The sequence below is a fragment of the Mustela erminea genome, chromosome 11 (assembly GCF_009829155.1).
Source record: "Mustela erminea isolate mMusErm1 chromosome 11, mMusErm1.Pri, whole genome shotgun sequence".
NCBI classification, from domain to species: Eukaryota; Metazoa; Chordata; class Mammalia; order Carnivora; family Mustelidae; genus Mustela; species Mustela erminea.
In genome coordinates this window covers 13,026,195-13,051,016 of record NC_045624.1, presented here as the reverse complement: position 1 = coordinate 13,051,016, position 24,822 = coordinate 13,026,195, and the positions used below count along the sequence as shown (strand labels likewise).

Sequence of the window (24,822 nt, the reverse complement as noted above, 5' to 3'; positions counted from 1 at the left end):
TTTTAGTTTATTCTTTTGAGTTTTCAGTCCTACTATCCACATGTAATATTCGTTTTGTATTTCCCTTTGCAGTTGTTGTGACTTTTAATTTCTGTTGCCTGCTCTACTCTTGACCCCCCAAAATATTAAACAGTGATGGTAGAGAGAGCACATGTGTTTTGGTCCCAACTTGATGAGAATATCTGCTGTGTGCTGGTCTGTCCTGGCCTATATGCCCTCAGATTTGTTCCTTGACTTTCTCTGCTCCCTTCTATTGCAGGGGACTAAAATTTGCAGGCTGCGCATTCCAAGGCCCCAGTGTCAGCTGATGTCCATCTGGGTTCAGCCCATAGGAGATTCATGGCTCCAGCTCTGGCCATACAGATGTCTCTATAGTTTCAGCCTCCGTTGGGTGAACCTGGGACCCAGGCTCAGGAAATACCCTTTGTTCTTTTTACTCTTCCAGCGAGGCTGCCCTCAGTCTCAGCAAGAGGGACCCTGCCCTAGATCCCCTGTCTTACAGGCCCGCATATCATAAACACACAAATAATGGTCTTGGGTACTCCCGGTTGCCCCTGGGTCTTGGGATCCTGCATCAGTCAGCACAGCCTGGCTTGTAAGCCTCATCACATGCTCTCTTGGCTTATGCAGTACAGGCCCCAAGGAAATGCCTTTCTGAACCTCTTGCCCTGTGTCCTCAGAAGAAAAGACAACTGCATCTAAATTCCTGTAAGTTCCGTGGGCTGTAATGCAGCTGATGTTGGAGTTACACACTGCTTAGAGGCCTGGAAAGGGTCTGAGGATGGAGGCACTTTGATCAAAGAAAAGATGAAACAGTGAACTTGTCAAACCCTTCCTCCCAGATAGCATGCATGCAATAGATTTTTGAACACGGAAGTGTCACTTCCCAGCCATGATGGGCATCCATTTTCTCACTTCCCTTTGTGTTCCAATTCATGTTCTGGAGTTACACATGAATTAGATATTTTGAACAGTGGCGCACAGTGACGGAGGCGCGTTTTACAACATCATGCTCTTGTGATTCATACCGCTCTTAAACTTAGTGCATTTCTAGACCTAACCTCGATTTTGGTCTAAAATCCAGAAACATTCTTGATAACACATACAGAAGGTAGTTTGAATTTGTTACTAGAGACATGGCCTCAACTGAGCCAATAGTCGCGAAGTTCTTTGGAGAGACTCAAAGATTATTTGTATGTCTTGAATATATCCATAGACAAAACACATTTAATTTGACTTTATAGCCTCTTAAGACATGCAATGGAAATGCTGACTAAAGACATTAAATTTAATTTAGAAAGGATGTAAGATGTACTAAGAAAGCTGAAGGAAATAATAGAAAGTCCTCAAATACAGAGCAAAATGTGATCTTTCATGGAAATAAAATTAATCTCAATTTGTGCTATCTATAATTTTTTGATATGAATTATTGCTTACTGTTAATAATATAAACAAAAGTATATCTAAGTTTGGTGATTTCTCAGTTAGATGGGTTAAAAATACTTGTTTTTTTTAGAGGTTTATATTATGTTTTTTTAATTTTTTATTTTTTATAAACATATATTTTTATCCCCAGGTGTACAGGTCTGTGAATCGCCAGGTTTACATGCTTCACAGCACTCACCAAAGCACATAACCTCCCCAATGTCCATAACCCCACCCCCAGAGGTTTATATTATGTTTAAAATCCAAAATGCTGAGTGTGAAATGACAAGTGAGATGCTTTTGTTTGGTAAGCACAGTATTTGTGTGTGTGTGTGTGTGTGTAATTTAAGGGATTAAAAATACTTTTAAGTCATAAAGAAAATGGTTTTCTAAGTAGAAATAACCTGCATATGAGACCAAAAGTGATATTCTTATAAAATATAAGGAAATAGAATAAGGAAAGCAAATGTTTTCTGACTTTCAGGAAGAGGGTTCAGGTACAAATAATCCCCAAATAATGCTGGTAGTAACTCTTTTCCAACCATTATCGATCAAGGTATGGTCTTGACTGTAGAGAGGTTTGAACAAATTAAGCAATGTACTATGATTTCTGGTAGTTTTCTTGCTAGCACAGGAATATTTGAAAGAACTGAATGCATATTGTAGGGATCTAGATATCACTTTGATAGTGAAAATCATATGTGTGATAATGACTTATACGATAAAAGTAATATAGTATTTTTTACATTAATAATAACTGTCTTATATGGTTGTTACAGTGCTTGAATGTAATATGTAAAAGTCCGAGTATTAAGTATCGCTTTAAGAATTTTATTGACATTTCCAAAAAAGTGTTACTGCTTCAGCAGAGGGAGTTTCCTTTAAATTGAAATTAATTAAAAAAAAAAACTATTGGGGCATCTTTGTGTCTCAGTGGGTTAAAACACTGACTCTTGATTTCAGTTCAGGTCATGATCTCAGGGTTGTGAGATTGAGCCCCACTCACTCTCTCTCCCTCTTCCTCGGCCCTTACCCAGCTCTCTCTTTCTCTCTCAAAACAAAGAAAAAGAAACCAGTTGGCATTACCATTGACAGAACATATCATATGTGAAAATCTTGACTATAACAATAGAGTGATTTTTCTGAAATAAAAGTCAAGAAAAGTTAAGTCTTATGAATATGTATTATAAGTTATGAATTATGAATGCCTTTATTACTTGCCTGTATATTGCTGGCCCATCAGTACATGAGCAAGCATAATTAATTTGGTTGCCTTTGATATTTTGCCAAATCTTATTCATACCTAAATATAACTTTACAGATACTTACAAATTTGTCATCCTAAAGGTGTTTGTAAGGTAGAAGGTTCGAGTATTTTTGTTTAACAATTTGTCATTTGACTTACACCTGTAAGCAGATAGTGGGATGCGGGCCTCCATTTGTATGTTTGCCCAGGACTGTCTGTCAGGGCCAAGCCTGCTTTCAGCCTAACGGTGATAGTGGCTATCTGCTATCACCTTCCTTTGTTTGCTAGGTTTCTTGGTTCTTCCATCACTCTTTCATTTTGCGCAGATAAGTAGGTACAGATATGTCTTCTTATGTCCTCTTCTTTTTAAAAATTTTTGAAGATTTAATTTATTTTTTATTATTTTTTTGGTGGGGGAGGGGCAGGCGAAGAGGAAGAGAGAATCTTAAGCAAGCTCCATGCCCAGTGTGGAGCCTGGTGTGGGGCTAGGTCTCACCATTCTGAGATCATGACCTGAGCGGAAATGAAGAGTTGGAAACTTAACTGACTGAGCCACTCAGGCGACCCAGGATTTTATTTTTAAGGGATCTCTGCAGCCAACCCAACCCACAAGCCTGAGATCAAGAGTCACAGACTCCACCTACTGAGTCAGCCAGCCTGGTGCCCCGGTTCCCTTCTTTGTTACCTGAAAGGTAGAGTTATGGGTCAAATAGTGTCCCCCTTTCCCTCCGGGAAGATAATGTTGAAATCCTAACGCCTATGACCTCAAAATGCAACTTTATTTAGAAATAACATCATTGTAAATGTAATTGATTAAAATGAGGTCAAGCTGGCATAGGGCAGTCTTATAATCCAATATGGCTGGTGTTCTTATAAGAAGAGAGAAACTTGGTGACAGAGGAAGGAGGATGTGAGAAAAGACAGTCATGTGACAACAGAGGCAGAAATTGGAATGAAGCATCGATAAGGCAAGGGATGTCAAGGATTTTCAGCAGATACTTGAGGGCAAGGAAGTATTCTCCCCTCCAGGTTTCAGAGGGAGCATGGTCCTGCCAGCACCTTGATGTTGGACTCCCAGTTTCTAGAGCTCTCTGATGATAAAGTTCTGACATTTTAAGACACCTAATTTGTGGTGTTTTGTCATAGAAGCCCTAGGATGTGGGCAGCATGCTAAAGATGCTCTTTGCCCCTCGTGCCCATGCTTCTCCAGGCTAGATGTCTAGAAGTAGATCTGCTGGGTCATAACAAATGTCCAGTTTTCATCTTAACAGCTACTCCACACTGCCCTCCAGAGTGGCTCTATCTATTATGCTCCTACCAGCAGTGCACGAGAGCACTTATATTCCTTATGCCCTGGCCAACGCTTGACATTAACAGACAAGTAAAAAATTTTTTCCATCTGATGGGCAAAAAAGAAGTATTTAAAAAAATTGTATTCTCTGGGTACTAGTGAGGTTGAATGTTCTCTTTTCTCATATGTTAATTTTCTGTTTGAATTTTTTCTTCTGTAAATTTTCTTTTTATGACCTTTGATTATTTTTCTATCGTGTTATTTGTTTTATTCCTACTAGTTCGGAATAGTTCTTTATGCAGGAAATGATCTTATTCTTTATAAACCATTCCTAGTTTAGGAAGAGGTTTTAAATATCAAGAATGTTTGTTGGCTTTAATTGGTTCTCTTTTCAGCTTCTAGTGAGATGATCAAATGATATTTATTTGACCTACTGATACGTGGCACCTGTAATTATAAGAACTTTAAGAAGCAGAGCAGTTAGGTATTTTACAGACAGGAGGAATGATGCCATTGTCGGGGCTTTTCAAAACATGTTTAGAGGGCTGCCTGCTTAGAACAGAGGGTGTGTCTAAGGGAGTGTGACGGTCAGCTTTGGAAAACGGCCTGAAGCCTTTGTGAAACCTTGTAAGGGGGTAAAGAGTTGAAGCTTTAAACTACAGGCAAGATGAAATTACTGCAGAATTCTTGGTAAAGGATAACTGTAGAATAAAGAGGATTAGCCTGGTGGTGTGGTAGAAGAAGAAAATAAAGCGAGGAGAGGAGTTGGATGCGCAGGGGTGAGATGATAATGCTCTGATGACCCTAATGAGGAAGGAAAGAAGGAGAGTCCCTAAAAAACCAGTGTGGCTCTGTGATGAGTTGAGATGTAGAAAGAATCATAAATACCAGCATATTACACTTAGGGGACAGTCAGGAGGCCTAAAGTAGAAGATAACTCTTGGGTTTCGATTAATGTCCCAGTTGTGCAACATTAGTTAGGAAAACAGGAATAAGAATACATAGGGGGCTTTCCTCTGAGCAAATGGTGGCATGTTGATAGATGGCAAAGAGAAAACACACCTCATCAATTTTTATTTTGCTTCTAATAGACAATGTCAAGGAGAGTGATTTCCAACTAAAGGTAGGTTGTAAAGTAGAACAAATATGCTATCTGAAGACAGTTCCTAGTAGGTGAAGAGATTGTAGGAAAGCATGTATCTGCTCTGGGTGAACTATGCCCCAGGAAACAGAGAGAACTTTTTTTTTTTTTTTTTTTTTTAAGGATTTCATTTATTTATTTGACAGACAGAGATTACAAGTAGGCAGAGAGGCAGGCAAAGAGAGAGGAGGAAGCAGGCTCCCTGCTGAGCAGAGAGCCTGATGCGGGATCGATCCCAGGACCCTGGGACCATGACCCGAGCCGAAGGCAAAGGCCTCAACCCACTGAGCCACCTAGGCCCCCCCAGAGAGAACTTTTAATGATATCTCTGCATCTTTGTTGTTGGCCTTGGAGAAAGCTTGGAGAATGTGAACATCAATTAGAGAGAAAGTAGGGGAGGTTGTGTGTGAGCAAATGAAATTCCAAATTTCAAAAATGTGGATTTCAGAAACTGCAAACCAATGATTTTAACGTCATTTTGGAGCAAGATCCTAGGGTAACATTCAGAAGGGATGAGTTGTGGAAGAGATCCTAGAAGAGAAAGTAGGATTATTAGAACTTTACATAGGATTATTAGAACTTTCATGTGAAAAACATGACTGACCGTGTGATAGTGTTTTTAATTTTTTTTTTCTTTTATTGGTTACTTGACTGTTAGATTAAGGAGTCACAGGACTGCAGAGGAGGACCATGGGAGGAGGGGCAAGGCACATCCTTGGAAGCAGGCCTAAGGCACAGGCCCAGAGAAAAATGTTAAAAAGGAAGAAGGGATGAAATAATGGAAGAGGGAAGACAGGGATAAGAGGGAAAGATTCCTTCATTGCCAAGTGGGTAACTGTCTGGGCTTCTGGGGGTCTCCCAGGCCCCTCCAGCAGCTGGCTCTCCGGGAAGGGCAGAGCTGGGAATCAGGAGGCAGAGGCTCTAATGCTGGGTGTGCCCCAACTTGCCCAGTGACCTTGTAGGTACCATTTCACCTTTCTGCCTCCTCCCTGTAGTCAAACACAGACATCCTGTTAGCCTAAAAGTGCTTCTGAGCTTTACAGAATAAAATAGCTCCAGAAATTTCAGACATGGTCTGCATGTGCAAAGTGTTTGCTCTTGTTGCCACATTTTCACGGTTGGGGGAGAGAGGGAAGTGGTGGGAGGAGGGTAGAAAGGAAGGTGAGAAGGCACTGTGGCCAAGTCCCTTGGCTCCACCTCGCCATCCTAGGGAACCCAGGGGACCAGGCGCTGGCAAACGGCACATGCCCACAGCCTCTTCACTAGCCAGGCACCCAAGAACCTAGCGGACTTCCTCAGGCTCTGCTATTCCTTTCAGCATATCCCATTGCCGCATCCAGGGACGGAAAGCGAGGCACGCCCCTCCCCCCACTAGATGGCACTGAAACGCCTCGTTCCAGATTTTCAAACTGCAGGGAGGATGAAAAAAGACAAAAAGAATATGGTGGAGGTGCGCTCTTTCTGGCTCGCAGGCCCAGTTGTGCAAAACAGGGTGCCGGACCCTCTTTTCCCCCCGGGGTAGCTCTTTCCCCCGCAGTGCGGGCCCCCGGCTTTGGAGTGCGGGTGCAAATGAGGGGAGAGCATTAGAGAGAAAAACCCAGGCTTTCAACCTGGGAGGGAGGCTCCCAGCCTTTGCGGCGCTGTCTCACGTGAGCCGGGAGGTTGGGGGGGGGGGCGTTTCTGGGATGAAGTGGGGCTCGCTTGCGGCCCACCCGCTGAAGGTCTGGGGTGCCTCACTGCCTCCCAGAGCCCCTGCTGAGCCTAAATCCAGCCGCCACCCAGATGAGGACAGATGCGGCGCCGGTTTCATATAACCCCACCTCCCCTTCTCAAAGAGCGAGCCCCCGGGCGTTTTCAAAATATCCATTAAGCACCCCCCCCCCCAACATTCTCTTCCTCCGGCCTTGTAAGGATCAATCAATTTCCTTTTTTTCTTTTCCCGCTGGGGAGTGAGGGAGGTGGAGGCAGGTGGAGGTGGGTGTGTGTCGGGGTGTCTGGCGCTGGCGTGGGGCTAGACTGGGGTTGGCCGTAGCAACCCCGCCGACGCGCTCGGCCCCAGGGGGAAACGCCTGTAGCTAGCAAGGTAGCGCCTGTAGCTTTCTGGGGGAAAACAAAGATCAGATGTGATCCAAGACACCGGCGACCAAAACTGGGGACGCAGGGAACTTCCTCAGCCCCTCTGGATGCCGACTCCGCAATAAGCAGTCTTTAAAGAACTACGGTCGATTTGAGGGAATTTTCCACCACTGAAAAGAGATAAATAGGAGATGGAGGCAACATCCTTAAATTTATAATAATGAGTGTAAACATGCTACATACCACATATATGTATATGTGCATAAATATGGATGTAGTTGGGCACATACCTATCTAGACACCATTGACTTGCCTGGTCAAAGACTAAGGCTTAGACATTTCGTGCCTGGGAAATGGTGCAGTTTATCTTTAAGGATGCTAGAAAAATAAGAGATGAGGCTCACGTTGCACGGATGACATCACTAGCTTTTGGCTGCGCGCTCCGTGTTCTCGTCTGTGGGTTTTAGCCAAGGCTGCAGCGCCCGGCGCCTGAGCGAGCGAGCGCGGCGGCGGCGGCTTCCTCCGGCGCTCGCAGCCGGGCGTTGCGATTTCCAGAGCACCCCGGGCGCAGCCTGGGCTCTCGCTCCCCAGCATTGGCCGGGCCCGCGAGGCCCCGGAGCCGCCGCGGCTAGAGGAGGAGGCAGGGAGCGGAAGCTCAGCGACCCAGCCTCCCTCCCCCACCCTCGCCCCATTCACCTCGGCGGGCACCGCGCGCCAGGAGCCTGATCGTGGGACGCCGAGACCGCGACGGGATTCTCTGCACGCTGCCGAGTGAGCCGGTGCCTCGGCTCCTGGGTGGGCTGCGAAGAAAATGGTGCAGTCTGAGAGCGGCTGACCCCAGTTGGGTAGAGCAGACAGCTACAGTGCCGGGCTCGGGTGGCGGGAGAAGGGGGCGGATTGTTTTGAAGGGCCGGGGCCGCTGTTTTCCTCCGTGCCTACAGCATTTTCTTTGCACCTGGGCAGCACGTTCCCGGGGCTACTTGGGAGCCAGATGAAGTGAGGCAGAGGCGTCGCGGGAGAGGCGGGTCTGGAACCTGTCGGGTGGATACTCAGGAAGAAGAGGGCGCTGGGGAGATCGGCATGACGCCCGGGGACTGGCTGCCCAGCTGGCGGTGAGCCCCGATCGCGCGACCTGTCCATGGTGTTGAAGGCACCGCGAGCCGAGCTCCGCGCGCCCCGCGCCGTGCGTCCTGCCGGGTGCACCCTCCTCTGCGCAGCCAGCCCCTCGCACCCGCCAGCTGCCGCCCAGTCGTCCCTAGTCCCGGGGCCAAGGCTCGTCCTGTAACGCCGTCCGAGTGACCGCACCGTCGGCCCGAGGGGCCTCCTGAATGGCGAGGCCAGACGCAGACGACCCGGGAGCCCGCGCGGAAAGGTCGGCAGCGACCGTGTGCCCACGGGCTGCCCGCCTTTGAGCACAGCGCGCTGGCCCGGCAGAACAAGGGACCTGCTGGTGACCAGAGGACGGAGATTTTAAAAAGACCAAACCCAGAGAGGAAGAACATTTCTTCGCTTGCAGACCGGAAAGGGGAGAGTCGCTGAGTGGGAGACCCAGGCGGGACTCAGGACAGCCGGCCCTGGCATCTCGAGGTTTCCTTCGCTGGCCGGCCGCCTCGCGGGTGCTGGGGTTCATCCGGTCGTCGCGCAGCTCCTCGTGATAGCCTCCACCCCCTCACCCCAAGATAAAGCCAGACGAGTGGGTCCCCTCGCTACCCTGCACAAAGAAAGCCCGGCAGCCCCACGGCAGCCGAGGGCAATTGGTGTTTAGTTTCTGGCCCCAGGGCAGCGGCACCCGAAGCCCGGCTGCGCGCCGACGCGGCCGGTTCGGGGCAGTCGCTTCCTGCGGGGCAGGGAGGGGGCGGGAGGCAGTCTTGTCCGCTCGCCGCCGCCCGAGGCTGCACCTGCCCCGGAGGATGCCCAGGAGTCCGCCCGAGCCTCCCCGGATCAGAACTTTTTAGGCTGCTCGCCGCCATCCCTGCAGTCCCTGGGCCGCGCACCGGCAGGCGGGGGCGAGGGGGCGCCGCCGCGCGAGTCCCCCTCCGGTCCCCCTCCCCCTTGGCTCGGCCGCCCGCCGCTTTGTTCCGGGCGCGCGGAGGGAAGGCGAGGCTGCGGCGGATCATGCCCATGGTGTAGCCGCCAAGCGGAGGCATGGCTGCCGGAAGGTTACTGCTCTATACGGGCCTCTCGCTAGCGCTCTGCGCCCTCGGCATGCTGGCCGTGGCCATCTGCTCGGACCACTGGTACGAGACGGACGCCAGGAAGCACAGGGACAGGTGCAAGGCCTTCAACACCCGCCGGGTCGACCCCGGCTTCATTTACAACAACAACAACAACTTGCCGCTCCGGGCGAGCCGCTCGCGCCTGGACCGCTGGGAGGGCAAACTCCTCCGGGCCCGGAACCGCCGGCAGCTCTTCGCCATGAGCCCGGTGGACGAGTGCAGCCGGCAGTACAACTCCACCAACATGGGCCTTTGGAGGAAGTGCCACCGGCAGGGCTTCGACCCCGAGATCGCAGCCCTTATTCGGAAAGGTAAGAGCGAGGCGCGAGGCGTGGCGCTGCGGAAAGCCCGGCGCCTCCTAGGCCCGGTCACACTCTCCCTTCTCCTGGCCACAGTCTCCCGGGCCTCCTGGAAGCTCAGGTTATCCAGGCCCCGCTGAGCCTCGGAGTGGCCAGAAGTTGCCTCCTGGTAGCTGGTTATGGAGGTTTACTTCTCTCTGGCTGGCCTCTGGTCTTGCGTTGGTCCGCTGGGATTCCCGTGGGATATCGTGGGCCAGGGATTTTAATCCGGGCCTAATGCTTCTTCAGTCTCAGAACGTAGGGAATCCCTCATGTTGTGTTGTTTGCAGAAGAAGCCCCCAAATTGGAGAATGATGTGTCAGGCAGACAGCCTCCTAGTTTTAATCTTGGTTTTGGATGTTGAACTGATTCAGGGGAAGCATCTCATCGAGAAGGCCTTACTCACGCCACAGACATTTATTTGCTAAGTGCTAGACTGTACTATGCACCGTGCAGGGATTAGTCCCATAAACATAGTCAATCACAGCCCCAGCCCCATTGCAGCTGCAGGCCTGGGGACCAAGAGCATCATACCACGATGCTTGAATCCTCCTTCTGGGGAGGTGGTTGACAAAAGTGACTTGTGTGCATCAAATTTTAACAGGGCCTAATAAACACATAAAAAGTAGTTTCTCAGGTAACACCAAAGTGGGCGCTTAAGAGGAAAAAAAATGACCATGTTCAGAAGATTTGTAACAAAAATATGTAAAGTATTACAAAACAGAAAACAGACTGCTTTTGCTAATGATGAAAATTTCTCGGATACTTGAGTGTGATCACATAATTTTTTTAAAAGTCTCCTCATCTGATGCAGTTTGTAAGATCTTGGCTGATTTATACTTTGGGGACTACCCTGTTCTGTTAATCCACTGAAATACTGTTTGGACATATATTAATATTGCTCTGTAGAAGGGAATGCATTTTGTTCCATGGTAGTTGCATATGGTGTGATTTTCTGGGTCTTGTGACCCCCCCCCCCCCCCCCCCCGCGCTGTGTTTCAGTCTCTTCAACTATTCAGTGGTGAAACCAGGGTGAAAATGATGTTGTTATCTGCAAAGTCTTTGAAGCCAAGATGAAAACCACTTCTTACTGTCCCTTAATATTATAATGCAGGTTTGCTGCTGTTTTAAAACATTTGTGAGAACTGATGTCCTTTGATTTAGAAAAATGTTGAAATTGATCAGAAAAAATAGTTAATTTGAAAAAAAAAAAAGTCAATTGTTTAGGAATGACAAGCAGTGGGTATGGTCTCGGTGGCTAGTCAGATGTAGGTGAGCTGAGTCCAGAAGGAGAATCCATCTTCATTTTTGTTTTGCAGCTTCTGTGGAATGACTAGGGATTTTAGCTCATTCCTTTGTGAGTGTGTTATTACTACAAACATCACAACTGCTTCATGGTTAGGCTGATGTTAGAGCAGGGTGACCCATTTGGAGCTCTACAACTTTGTAAAGATGTGCAGGATATTAGAGCATCCAGAAGAGAGTTACTTGGTTTGGATTTAGAAGTAGGAAAGCAAGAGAAAACGGAATAGTTTCTGACAGCGGGTGACTGTAACAGTGTTCAGATTCACAGACTCATGAAGTGTTCTGTCCTTTCTTGTTCTCTGCATTCATTAAAATTGACACGGTAGGAAGTAGCTGAAATGAGAGGAAGAATTCATGTTAATACTGACTGATAAACAGTGGTAGGACTTGCTGAAGGACATTCTTGCATTTCCTTTCTTAAGTGTCTCTTGCAACAAGATGGGTTGGGTATCCTGCTGTCTGGCATTGGTTCACTCCACTCAGAAAAAGGGGGGTGGAATCCCTGCCTTCTGGTGGTTCCATTGAGGGCTTTGATTCCATGTTGCTTTGCCTGGCAATCTGGCTAGAAGGGTTGACTTGGTCTGTGCACCAGAGATGTTCGTTACCATAGTGACATGTTCTTCCGGTGAAGCTGGAAACAGAGACAGGGGAAGGGATAGGGGAAGAGTGTACAACATTTTGACTTTGTATCGACTGATTGTTAATTGCAGCAACAGAAAATGGACACGGCTCAGCAGGGGGATTGAATACACTGATACCCAGTGTTGGCAGAACCTTGTATTTCACTTGAACTAATGGAGACGCTCTTCCCCATCACCCAAAATACAGCAATCACTGTCAGCTGCAAACAGCCGCTTACCACGGCCGTTTCTGTCCGTTTGACATTCTTGTTAGGTATTATTGAGATAGATGGTATGCCAGCGTTACAAATCCCGGGGGACTTAAGGTCACTATCTTCATTTTTAACCTCAAAACACAATCTGTGAAAGCTAGATCTTCTCTTCTAGGCAACAAGAGACACATTTTGGAAATAAGTGCATCTTATATTAGTAGAATTCACAAGCAATTCCAGTAACATAGAACATCATTTCTGGACTTAATCAGCGTTCTTCCTAGATTGGCAGATTTAGGAAGGAAGTAAAAAAAAGAAATTGATATCCCTGTATTTCAATTTAAGGCAGGCAACTTAGGGAAAGATACTTATCTCGTAGTATTCATTAGTAGCCTCAAAAGATTTGTTAGTCCTTTGTCTTTCAGGGAAACATCTTAGATTCAAATTCTGGGAGATACATGTTGGGTGAGGGGAAAGGGAAACCAGAGAAAAGACTGTGTAAAATCTGTCAGTATTATGGGAAAACTAGAGATTTATCTAAATGATTGTACAGTCCCATAACTCAATCATTTGCTAATCAATGTTCATTACATTAGAAAGTGCTATTTGTGCATTTTAAAATAAAACAAAACCACATAATTAATAAGAAAACAAAAGTCAAATCTATATCTGATTTGAAGATGAAGTCCTTTGGATGTATGTTCTCTCTGAAATCCATTTCTTCAGTGCCTGCTGCCATGATTGTGCCAAAAAATACGCATTTCTGGTCGCTGTGTATTTATTTGTTTGTCTTATTGAACGTAAGTTCCTGAAGGGCAGGAAAGAAAATCATTTGTAAAACACATTCACCAGCATGTAATTTTGGTCCTTGAGAAATATCTCATACAGATAAGGTTCACGGAATTGTATCCATCAAAAGCTTATTCTAATTGTAGGAACACTTGTGTGGGAATCCAAATAAAGGATTAGTTAGAAAATCGTGATGAAAAAAAATGAACCAGGGTGGCTCCCAGGGCAGATTAATATTGCAGCAGATGCTACATAATTTAATAAGGAAGTTTTTTTGAGCCCAGAAGTTTTGCTAAGGAATAAGGGAAACAATACTTTTTTTTGGGATAGTGTATTTTACTGAACAGACACGTATCACCCCCAATCATTATTTTTCATATTAGATAAGATTTTGATGATTTGCTTCTTAGAGGTAGGTTTGGGTTGAGGGTGTAGCAAGGATAGATCACCCTTGAATTCCCATATGACTGTGTCCATAATCGAGTCCTCTTGCCTTCTTGCTTTCCAACCGTGTCAGTTCTCTCTACTAAGTCACTGCAATCGTGGTGGTGGTGGAGGGGGACAGATCCATGACAGGATCAGTTTCTGAAATCCAAGAGACTTTCAGACCCTTAGGAGGAGCAGCTACAGGTAGGATTTTATTCCAGGGAACATTTATATTCTTTGATTTGTTCTGAAATGTTATACTGCTGCGGCGTAAAATAAAGAGACTTTCAGTTGAGACTCTAAATAAACTTTTTTTACTATTTGAAAATAGGCCTTATAAGAGAATTTGATCTTTATAATCAGGGAGTGGTTGTCGGTATACTGAGGCTTATTTTAACAAAGCGTCGCATATAGTGATAGGTGATAGTGATAGTGATAGTGATAGTGATAGGATACTGTGCTCAGCAGTTAGGTACTGTACATATATTTTGTGATGGGCACACATCACAAGAACTTGGCGATGAATAAGAAAGACCTGGTCCTTAAAATACCCCCAGTCTGTTGGGGTCACGGGGAATACGTGTCAGCTATGGGGTGATGAGAGTAGCACAAACAGATGCAGAGAAGCACAGAGCAGGCAGTGATGGATGGTGTTGGCAGTGGGGTGAGAGAAGCCAGGAGGGGGTTGGGGACAGTTGCCTGGAGGAAGTGAAATCTGAACACAGTTTTTATGAAGTCGGGAGGTGGATGGCGACGAAAGGGCTTTTGAGGCCAAGAGGGCAGCATCTGCATAGGCATGGAGGTGTGAAACAGCAGTCCAGCCTTTTGAGTGTTGACTGCTGGAGGGAGGGAGAGGAGGCGAGCGTGGAGCCGGAGAGCAAGGAAGAGCCAAGGCCAGGGGCTTGCATACTCCGTAGGGTAGCCACTAGCCACAAGGGGCTATGTAAATTTTTTAAAATAACCAGTATTCAATGAAATTAAAAATTCATTTCCTTAGTGGTGTTGGCACATTGCAAACCTTCAAGAGCCATGTGTTGCTAGTGGCCATCGTGTTGGACAGTGCAGATGAGAGAATGTTCCTATCCTCACGGAAGGCTCCATTGGACAGTGCTGCACGGAGCCTAGAGCCTCTGAAAAGAACAAGCACATACTTCGTTTCAGGTGAGGACAATTAAACATGATAACTGGAGCTTAGATTTAAGTATATGGTTCTATCCTTGAACAAACTTTGCTACTTGAATGTTTTGGGCAGAAGGTTTGAGTTCGTGATCAGTTACACTAAATCTATATTTTATGCATGTTCCATCTTTGACTCACAGAATTCTTACATGCTCCTCTGTTCTCTCCTCTCCCTCTCTCAACTCCATTAAAAGAAACGAGGTGTCGATCAGCCAGGGAGGATTAATAATAATAATTGGAGACTTGCTGCCAGGTACTCCTCTAAGAGTTTTACATATATTAGGTAATCTGTTCTTTTCTTTTCTTTTTTTAAGACTTTATTTATTTATTTATTTATTTGACAGAGAGAGAGATCTCAAGTAGGCGGAGAGGCAGGCAGGGCGGAGGGGGGGGGTGCGGTAAACTCTGCTCAGCAGGGAGCCTGATGCGGGGCTTGATCCCAGGACCCTGAGATCATGACCTGAGCCAAAGGCAGAGGCTTAACCCACTGAACCACCCAGGCACCCCTAATTTATTCTTCATTATAACACTTGAGGTGGGTGTTACCATTTTTTTCCTCGCTATTCTACAGTTAAGGAAACTGAGGCGTCTAAATGTCAATGAACTTGCCAAGTCTCACGATAAGGAAGTGAAGCTGCCAAGATTCGAATTCTGGCTTCAGGTTTGATGACACCCACTGTACTCTCTTGTCACCATGGAGTCTGCTGGGGCAGGGGTGGGATGGAGAAGAGGCTCGTATCTTGATTCCTCAAACTGGAAAAGAAATAGGAAGTTAATTTTAGAGTCTCACCCAGGGGAGAGCTGCTTGAGGACTGACTTCAGCTTGGCTCTGAGCAGGGCGATCGTTTTAAAGTGGTTCGCACACCTTGCTTTGAGACCCGCTGACAGAAGCTCATACACACTTTGCTATGTGATTTGTGAGTATCTGTTTTGTTCACTGTGGTAGATGCTGAGGTTAGAGCCACGAAGGACATACTCATTCACTCCACAAATATTCATTGAGAGCCTGGGGACTGGGGCATCATGGAGAAGCTTGCATTCCAGGAGCGAGAAATAGATGATAAATAAATACATATGAAATAAAGATAGAGGAGCCTGGCTGGCTCAGTCAGCAGAGCACGCAGCTCTTGATTTCCGGGTTGTGAGTTCAGCCCCACATTGGGCATGGAGCTTACTACAAAAAGTAATGGTACTTCCTTAAAAATAATGCTACTAAAAATGGTACTACTTTATGCCAATCAGAATAAAAATAATAGCTCATGAACTAATCAGTGTAGAACATAATGGAAGGGAGTGAATGCCATGAGGTGTCTTTGCTCTTAGGAAGCACAAAAGTTTTGTAAAGGGACAAGTAAGCCCCAAATTAAGTGGTTCCCTTCATCTTAGTTTTAAAACATAGGGAGGCTTGGGGCGCCTGGGTGGCTCAGTGGGTTAAAGCCTCTGCCTTCGGCTCGGGTCATGATCCCGGGGTCCTGGGATCGAGTCCCGCATCGAGCCCCACATCCGGCTCTCTGCTCAGCCGGGAGCCTGCTTTCCCCTCTCTCTCTGCCTGCCTCTCTGCCTACTTGTGATTGCTGACTGCCAAATAAATAAATAAAATCTTTAAAAAAAATAATATAAAACATAGGGAGGCTTGACCTGCTCACAGGCAAGCACATACAAGTAGCCCTGGCCCGGTCTTGACATACGGAGCGTGTCGCCTGCATGAGCATCGTGTGTCCGCCCAAAAGTATGAGCGGATGCACTCAGTTGCGCCCTCCTCCTTCATCACGCCGAAACACAACTAACCAGCCAGAGCAGACAGCTGGGGCCCTTGACTCTGGGCAAGTGCTTGGGTGGGAAGATGGAGAGGGTGGGTGTGTTGTGTTTTGGGCACCTGTGGCGTGCCCAGCCCTCTGCTAGGTGCTGGGGGAAGCAAGGAGGCATCACGTGGTTCCTGTCCTGCGGGAACTCACACCCTCGCTCAGTGATGAATTCATTGTCTTCTGTGGTTGGATCAGGCTTTTCCTCGGAAGATCACATCTGTGTCAGCCGGATCAGGAATCAACTGGTCAGGGAAGTGGGGAGGCGGTGAGTTCTTTCTACTGAGTCAGCAAAGTCAGGAGCCATGTTTTTGTTCCAGAAGGTTGGTTTATTTATCCTTTTACTGTAGGGTTGGTAAGGATCAATTACAGGGTCGATTCTGTATATTCCACTTTGGGTTGTCCGGTAAAAATAATTTTTTCCCCTCTCTGCTGTTAGTCATAATCCTAGGTCTTCCAGCAGAATCCTAAACACTCTGGCTAGTTTGACCCTCCACATGCAGGCATGTGAACATCTAGGAATTGGGGAGTAAAGTCAAAAATATGTATTCAGATGCAGATTCTTCTGTAACTATGTACTCCACAAACACTGCACAGAGAGAGGAGGGAGTGCGTGACCTGGGGGACAAGTGGACAGAAAATTGATTTGAACATCTGGATTGGGCAGCTGCTGTTTCTGAGAACACGCGTACGTCGTTTCCTCATATGTAAAATAGTGAGTTTGGATTATATAAACTTCGGGCCCTTTCACACTCTAACATTTGATGAGAAAGTTTAATTTAGGTGGTAGAGCATAAACAATAGGTAGATGGTTGAGAAAAGGTGAGCTGGGGAAGAAGAGAAAGCCAGGGAGGAAGGACAGAGAAAGGGACCATCCCAGGATGCTAGCATACCAGAGGGAGGGGGCAACAAAGCAGCTCGTTTCATTCCCCCACCCAATGGTGGAACAGAGGTTCCCCTCTTTTCTAATGGTTTGAAATGCCACTTTGCAGATTGGAGTTAAAAATGTGAACACCGAGGGGCATCTGGGTGGCGTAGTCAGTGAAGCCTCTGACCTTTGGTTTTGGCTCAGGTCTGATCTCAGGGTCCTGGGATCGAGCCCTGCATTGGGCTCTCTGCTCAGCACGGAGCCTGCGTCCTCCTCTCTCTCTGCCTGCCTCTCTGTCTACTTGTGATCTCTGTCAAATAAATAAATAAATTCTTAAAAAAAATGCTAAACACTTAATGGGCAAAAGTGGTGATAGTTACACAACAATGTGACTATACTTAGTGCCACCGAACTGTGCACTTAAAACTGGCTAAGATGGTGAATTTTGTGTTCCGTATGTTTCACTACAATTTAAATAAAGAAATGAAAAGAAATCATAAAGCTTCACAGAGAAAGGAACTGGATTACTGGTCGGTGTGCGGACTACTTCATAACCAAAGATCTTCATGCATTCAGTGCATTTATTGAGCACCTACGGGTGCTAGGCATTAGCTCAGGTATTGCTTGGGATACAGAAGTTAATAAAACAGACTAAATTCCTGCCCTCGTAGGGCTTACATTTTAACAGTTTTGAGTATCATATATATATGTATGTATGTATGTATATATATATATATTTTTTGGCTTGTTTTTTTAAAAACAAAACATTTAAAGAGCACCAAGATATAAGACAAGTAAAAGTAATAAGTACATTCCTTGGGTCATTTAAAAATCCTTGCATAATGAGGAACACTTCCCTGTATTTAATCTAAAAGTGGCTTTTGAGCTCCCAACTATGTCAGGCACCTAACTTGGAAGTGGTGGATCCCGAGTGAAGTCCACAGTTCTGTCCTCCAAGGACAAACAAAAGGAGGAAGTGTGCAAGAAGACAAATACATACAGTCCCCAACTTTGGTTCTAGGAGATATTTACATCCTGGGGGCCTGAGTGGCTCTCGAATTTTGGAGCAGTTAGGGGATGTTCTTAGAGTTGTTACTTGTGGATGGATGAGGTAAAGTCTTAGCCTTATTTAAAAAGTAGTAATTAATTCTGATGAGGTAAATCCTTGATTAGTCTGCCTTCCCCCTACCCTTGTATCCCAGGCCCCCCTGCCCATCCTCCAAGGGTCACACTGCCACCAGATTCTATGCATCACAGCAGAGATCATTTATTCAGCAGTATTTAAAAATAACAGCAAGTATAAATAAGAGTCAGGCAACGAACGGGTGATTCAAAGAGGACAAAAGTTTAGTTTTTTATTTTTATAAATTCATATGCACAGAGTTGATGTTTAAAGGCCTTGTTCCAGGAGTCACCAGGAATCTTCTATAGGTGATGTTTATTCTGAGTGGAAGCTACGGTTGATGGTCAAGGAAGTTTGATGGATCTGCTGTATTATGGGAGACTGCGGGATCTGAATTATTTCAATTGATTTTTTTTTTCTTGGCGTCGAAGTATTTTGCCAAGAAAAGGCAATTTACTTTCTATTAGGTCATCTTCATAAATTTATCTCATTTCCTGCGTTCTGTATTCCGAATCTCACTCTATTGGACACGTTATTTGCTTCAGAGCATCTCCCTTTCAATTTTGGCCTGAATTTCTCTTAATCTTTATAACAGCAATTCTATTTAGGCAAACACAACTCCTACTCCCCAAGGCCCTGGAGTATTTCATAGACCTGGATGGGTGGGGGTTGTTTTTACCTTAAGACAGCTCTGAGCTCATACGCTGCCGTATGTCTGCTGACAGCACACTGGGACGCAGCTGGATTCTATCTCAGGAGGCTGAAGACACACACAGCCTTACAGTTTGGCCCTACTCCCATCCAAGCATGTCCCTGGCGCCACTGCTTGTAATAACAAAATAAATAAGCAAAACAGAAAAACTTCAGTGTCCATGAATAGGAAAATGGATAATAGGGTGTGGTGTGTATTCATATGATGGAAACAATTGTCCCCTATTTAACACAAATATACTACATATACGTATTTCCAAATGGGGAAAGATAAAATTTGACTGAAAAAAAGCAGGGTAGAGAATGAAATGGGGAGGATGTTGCCGTTCATATGAAGTTGAAAAGTGGATCAAATAACATTAGATATTGTTTATGGAAACATGATTTGCATAGTATTTATAAAAGTATGCACGGGACCGATAAACCCAAAATGAAGGATGATGTTTGCCTTTCTCAAGACAGAGAAATGAATGGAATTGGGAAGTTGCTTTAAAATCATGTCTATTTCGTTTCTTAAAAGACAAAAGAAATCTGAGGCATTTGGGGGGCATATACATGCGTGCACAATCAGGCTATTTGGAAAGTTTTTACGATCCTGACAAAAAAGTTAAAATTTTATCCACACTGTGCTGTTCGGTGGATAGGAGGGGGGTTCTTTAAGGACAATTCTTGGAAAACTGTTTTTGAGGTGATCTGAAACTGACTTTTGTAAGCAGTAGCAAGCAGCATTTAGAAGAGAATCAGGCAACTCCTAGTCAACAGTTTTCACTGAAAGTAGCTCATGGGAAGGGCTTAGAACAAATAAAATTGTTTTATTCACTCTGGATGTCTTGTAAGAGGAGGAAATTGAAACTTTAAAATGATTTGTTTCTGAGATAGAGTAATGTACAAGTCATGCCCCTCTTTGTCAATTTCCTGCAGCTTATGCAGAAAAACAAAAAATTTCAAGGGTCAGAAAGGTAAACTAAAACCAGTCCTGGAACTGATCAGATGCTGAACTTTGAACAGCTAAGACATGGAGGCCCTGTGTGGGAAAGCAGAGCACTAACATCTGGGAAGACATTTGAGCCCATAGGGAGGAACTCAGTATGAACCGGGAGAGGAAAAGCTGAGAATAAGAAAGGACCAGAATTGGGGTACCTGGATGCTCGGTGGGTTAAGCCTCTGCCTTAGGCTCAGGTCATGATCTCAGGGTCCTGGGATCAAGCCCTGCATCGGGCTCTCTGCTCAGCAGGAATCCTGCTCCCCTCCCCCCCGCCTGCCTCTTTGCCTACTTGTGATCTCTCTCTCTCTCTCTGTCAAATAAATAAATAAATAAATAAAATCTAAAAAAAAGGAAAGGACCAGAATTGTACTTTATTTCTTCAGAAGTTTTCTTATCCCCTTTCAGACTGAGTAGAGAATGTTAGTTGGTAAAACCTAAGTAGTTTTGTTATTGATGATTATGGTTTGAATTTTTTGTTCTTAAAATTATGAGGTCGACTTTAGCTAAGGGCACGCCTCTGTTACAATAATGGTGTTTCCACTGTGTTTATACAAACCACAGCTGGCGCAGAGAGGCCCACCAGAACTATAGCCGGGGTTCCACTTTCAGCGGATAATGCTTTAAAACACCAAAACTGGGTCTGAAGTTACTAGGGAATCATGAGTATCCTGTGGAATTTCAGGGATTTTTTTTCCATAACCGCAAGGCCTACAAGGTGGCCACATGCAGCTCTGGGCAGGCTGCTTGGGAAAGTCCCAGGTGATGACGAGCCACTGTGTTCCCCGTGGTCTGCGGGGAGGTGGGCACCCCCAGGGCTGCCTGTCCTTCTGTAAGTGAATGCCTTCCCATGCTGGGAAAAGCTGGCCTCTCCCCAACTCTCCCACCTCCCTAGATGTGTTAGCACAAAGGAAAGGAGAGGTCACCTTGCTCAGATATGGCCGGGCTTGCTTCTCTTCCTCAAGGCATCTTCAGGGCCCTTCTAGGTCCCTGACTCTAGATTTCCTCCTCCTCTCCCAGGGCTGGGGCTGCTCTTTCTTTTTCAACACTGGGCCTCCTCTGGTATTGGAGGCAACATTTGCTCCTGGACCTGCTTCTACCCCTGTTCTTTTTGTTTGTTTGTTTGTTTGTTTGTTTGTTTACTTAGTAATCTCTATACCCAACAAGGGGCTTGAACTCACTGCCCAGAGATCAAGAGTCACTTGCCCTTCCGACTGAGCCAGCCAGTTGCCTCCATCTCTGCTCTTCTTCCCTCTCGTTCTCTGGCTCTCCTTTCTCAGCCTGGGTGGGGTTCTCCAGTGTTCCGTTCTCCTTGAGCATTCTCTTTCATGCCTGTGGCCCTTTTCACCCCTCAAAGCTCATGACTTGTTGCCCCGGGAGTCTCTCCCTCAGACCTAAAGTCCAAACAGCTTGCCTGCGGGGTATCTCACTTGGATATTCTGGGGGTCCGCAAGAACCTGCTTTCTATTCTCTCATCCCGGAATCCTTTCTCCTTCCTTTTCCTCCATCTTGAGGAAGGATATCCCTGCCTCTCTCATTGCTCAACCCAGAAACTTAAGGATCATCCTTACGGGCTCTCTTCTCTCCTGTCCTAATCATCCAAGCAGAGAACAGGTCAGTTCCCGTCCCGACACGGACCCCCCATCCTGTTCCAGCATTGCTGCACGTTGGTCCCCAGCACCTGTGCTCACGTCGTGGTGCCCTCTGGTTTCCCGTTCTCCTAGCACATCTCTGCTTTCTATTCAGAGTGTTTGTTCTTAAATGGAAATCGAATCATGTTACCACTTTGCTCGACATCCTTCAGTGGCTCCCCACAGCCTATCAGTCAGAATAAGATCTGTGATCTTCACCTTGGCAAGTAGACCCCACAGGTCTGGCAACATGTCCCCCCCCCCCCCCCCACCAATCTGTGCATCTCATACTTTTGCATGCTTTGGCCATACCAGCATGCTGTCCTTCAGCCCTGATGAAGGACTCCCAGGCCCTAAAACAGGTTAAGCTATTTTATACCTTTGGAACTTTTGCTTATGAATCTTCTTCCTTTGCCTGGAAGCCCCTGACCCACCCTGCTCACCCCGACCCCAAGTCTGCCTGGTCAAACATGCTTACCCTTTAGCAGTCGGTTTAAGACCCCTCCTCCTCCTACTTGATGTTCTCACCCAGGCTCCCCGGTAGGATCGCCTTCCGCCTCCTAGGCCTCCTTCACACACCAAACCCTTGGTTCCTAGCACCAGTGACATTTTATTTCCCCATATGCTTCCCTCCTTTTTGAGACTATTTTTGCACCATTTTGTATTCATCTTTTTATCTGCAGCATTTTGCATAATGCATGGGCCATAATAGGTATTTAATACATACTTGTTGAATGAATGAAGGTTTATCTCAGTTAATGCAGTCGATCTGGAAATCTTATTTAACAAAGAGCCATAATTTCATTGGACCAGGGAGACTCACTATTAAAAGGAAGCCTGCTGTGAATTGTTCTGTAATGCATATGATAAACTTCAATTTATTTCCTTTGTTAAGGTTTGTATTTTCTTAAAGCACCCATATTTCTGACTCACAAGAGGAGAATTTCAAGTGGGGACTATTTCATGTTTCCTGGATTTGACCTCTTTGTTGTGATCCTGCCTACTTTTTCTCTTCTTCATGCTTTTCCTAGGCTGGTCCTTCTTCCCAACACATGGTAGGCAAAGAGAAGGCTACCTCCGTTTCTTGTTCCTGTCATGGATGGAAGAATTTCCAAATTTACCTCTGGGTCTGGCATGTGTGGCCGTTCCCTCAAGATATCTGCCCAGGTTTTTCAGTATTTATCATCAAGAATGTCTTCAGGCCAGCCTCCTTCTCAACCATTGATTGAGGGCTTCCTCAGATCTCCTCTGATAGTGATTTGGGTCAGACAATGACCTGAAAATAGAGACTGTGCCTTCTGTAACTGTATTCTCTCTGGTTCCTACCTCAGTTCACTTTTCATGACTTTCAACAGGAGTGGGTCCGTGATGCTGGGAAAACATGATAAGTTTCTGTCTCTAATTCTCTGGCACGCTGGCACCATTGTTGTTGGTGAGCAACATTGCTGATGGAACACAGCCATGTCCTACAGAGGGATTTGGGGACAGGTGGCCAACTGACATCTTTTTGCTTATGAAGGCCACCCAGCCCTAGGTCAACAACCGATGGGACAGCTGTTCACTTCTCAGTGGATTTTTTTTTAAGGATTTCATTTATTTATTTGACAGCGAGAGACACAGTGAGAGAGGGAACACAAGCAGGGGGAGTGGGAGAGGGAGAAGCAGGCTTCCCCCCGAGCAGGGAGCCTAGCTTGGGGCTCCATCCCAGGACTCTGGGATTATGACCTGCACCGAAGGTAGATGCTTAATGACTGAGCCACCCAGGCACCCCTTCAGTGGATTCTTTTCCAAAATAACCATGAATGCTGTTCTGGTTGGGTCATCTCACGGTGAAGGTGTTAAGGACTTCTTCTTTAGCCATATAGTCTGCTAAGGGCTGAGCTCATTGCCCAGTTGTTCAGATAAGTAGAGTAATTTTTTTTGCTTTCAGCAGATAAATATAGATACAACCACATTGCTTGGCTGTCTAAACTAGGTTAAATAAATGATTCAGGACAAGGAAACCTTCTCTATGACCACTCTAATTCCTGAATTTATATTATTTTAATCTGCCCTGGGTTTCAGCTAGAAAACTGATTTCCAGCACCTTCTGCCCAAGTTGTATAAAGTTCACAGATCGAAAAGTTAGATTGTACATTCAGCTGTAACCATGGGGTAAGAATTCCAATGAAACTGCTGTTTTGAAGAACTGGGTTAATTGTAAAAAATAACTATAAAAAGTATTGATAAGCCATATACTGTCGTGCATCTCATAAATTGATGGGTGACCCTTACCCTAGAAAACTGTCTTTTGCCATCTATGTTTCTTTTAAAACCTATGGGAACTCAGAGGTTTATTTCAAACTGGAAGGTGGCATTTCATCTTTTTGGGTCAGCAGAGTTGTTAACATTTCAGAGAAGAACTTTTATGTTCCTATGCCAGCAGCGTGCCGGCATGAGCTTTTATTACACATATCTGTAGTGGTGTGGTGGCTGGCTGGGCGCTTGTAGATCAATAAGGTGCTAAAAAGGGAGATGCATCAGGGACCATAATGGCTTCTTCACAGAAGACAGATCGTCTCCACGTAGTGAAGTGCATTTAGGAACAACAGCAATAATATCCCTGTATTGAGATCCTTATTATTTAGAAGAGAGAAATGAGCTGTTTCTCAAGGTGATGAGTCCTGTAATAAAGACCTTACCGTGCTGAACCTTACGTTCTGGGAGGTTTGTGTCTACTGTTCTAGCTGCACTGAGAACAAACTCAGTTGTTTTAATGGAAGAATTCCCTGGTGGAGAAACACAGAATCATTTCCGTTGGCCTTAAATACTACTTGATTGTGGTTGTTCTTGGTTGCCTTGTTATAAGTAAAAGAAAATCTTGTAATCCGAATGCTGATTTTTCAGACACTTGGGTGGCCTTGGGTATAGTATCAGTGAATAGTTCTGAAAGGCAGAAGCCTTAAGTACAACATGATGTTGGTGGGCTTGGAGGGGGTAGAAAGATACAAAGAAAGAAAGAAAGAAAGAAAGAAAGATAGATAGGTAGGTAGTACAAAGCTCCTTAGCTAGGGTTCTTGACTTGCAGACACAGAGAGCTGAGTGTACTTATGTCCTGGTGGCCTCTGAAGGATATGGTATTGGAGAGGACAGTGACGTTTTTCCAGTGGGGTAACAGTTTTCACTCTGTGCTTCCCCTTCAGCATGCAGGAGTAAGTTACATGAATTATATATTCATTCATTCAACAAATATTTGGTGATACTTACATGTCAGGATTTGTAGTAGGGGCTTGAGGTAGAGTAGTGTGACAAAAACACAAACTCCCTGCTCACATGGAGTTTCTCTTCTGGGGAGATAATTAAAAATTAAGTAAGTAAAATGTGTAATATGTTACACAATGATTAGTGCTAAGGAGAAAAAACAAAGCATGGAAAGGGATAAGAAATGTGAGGAGGTGAGGT

At 45.5% G+C, this 24,822-nt stretch overlaps 1 protein-coding gene across 1 annotated transcript in view; it reads left to right on the top strand.

Moving 5' to 3' along the window:
- Positions 1 to 7,440: 7,440 nt before the first annotated feature.
- TMEM178B (transmembrane protein 178B) overlaps positions 7,441 to 24,822 on the top strand; it is a 330,441-nt gene continuing 313,059 nt past the window's right edge. The window contains exon 1 of the mRNA XM_032304350.1: positions 7,441 to 9,706. Within this exon, the coding sequence (XP_032160241.1) occupies positions 9,325 to 9,706 (382 nt within the window). The 5' untranslated portion in view covers positions 7,441 to 9,324. The remainder of the gene's footprint in view (positions 9,707 to 24,822) is intronic.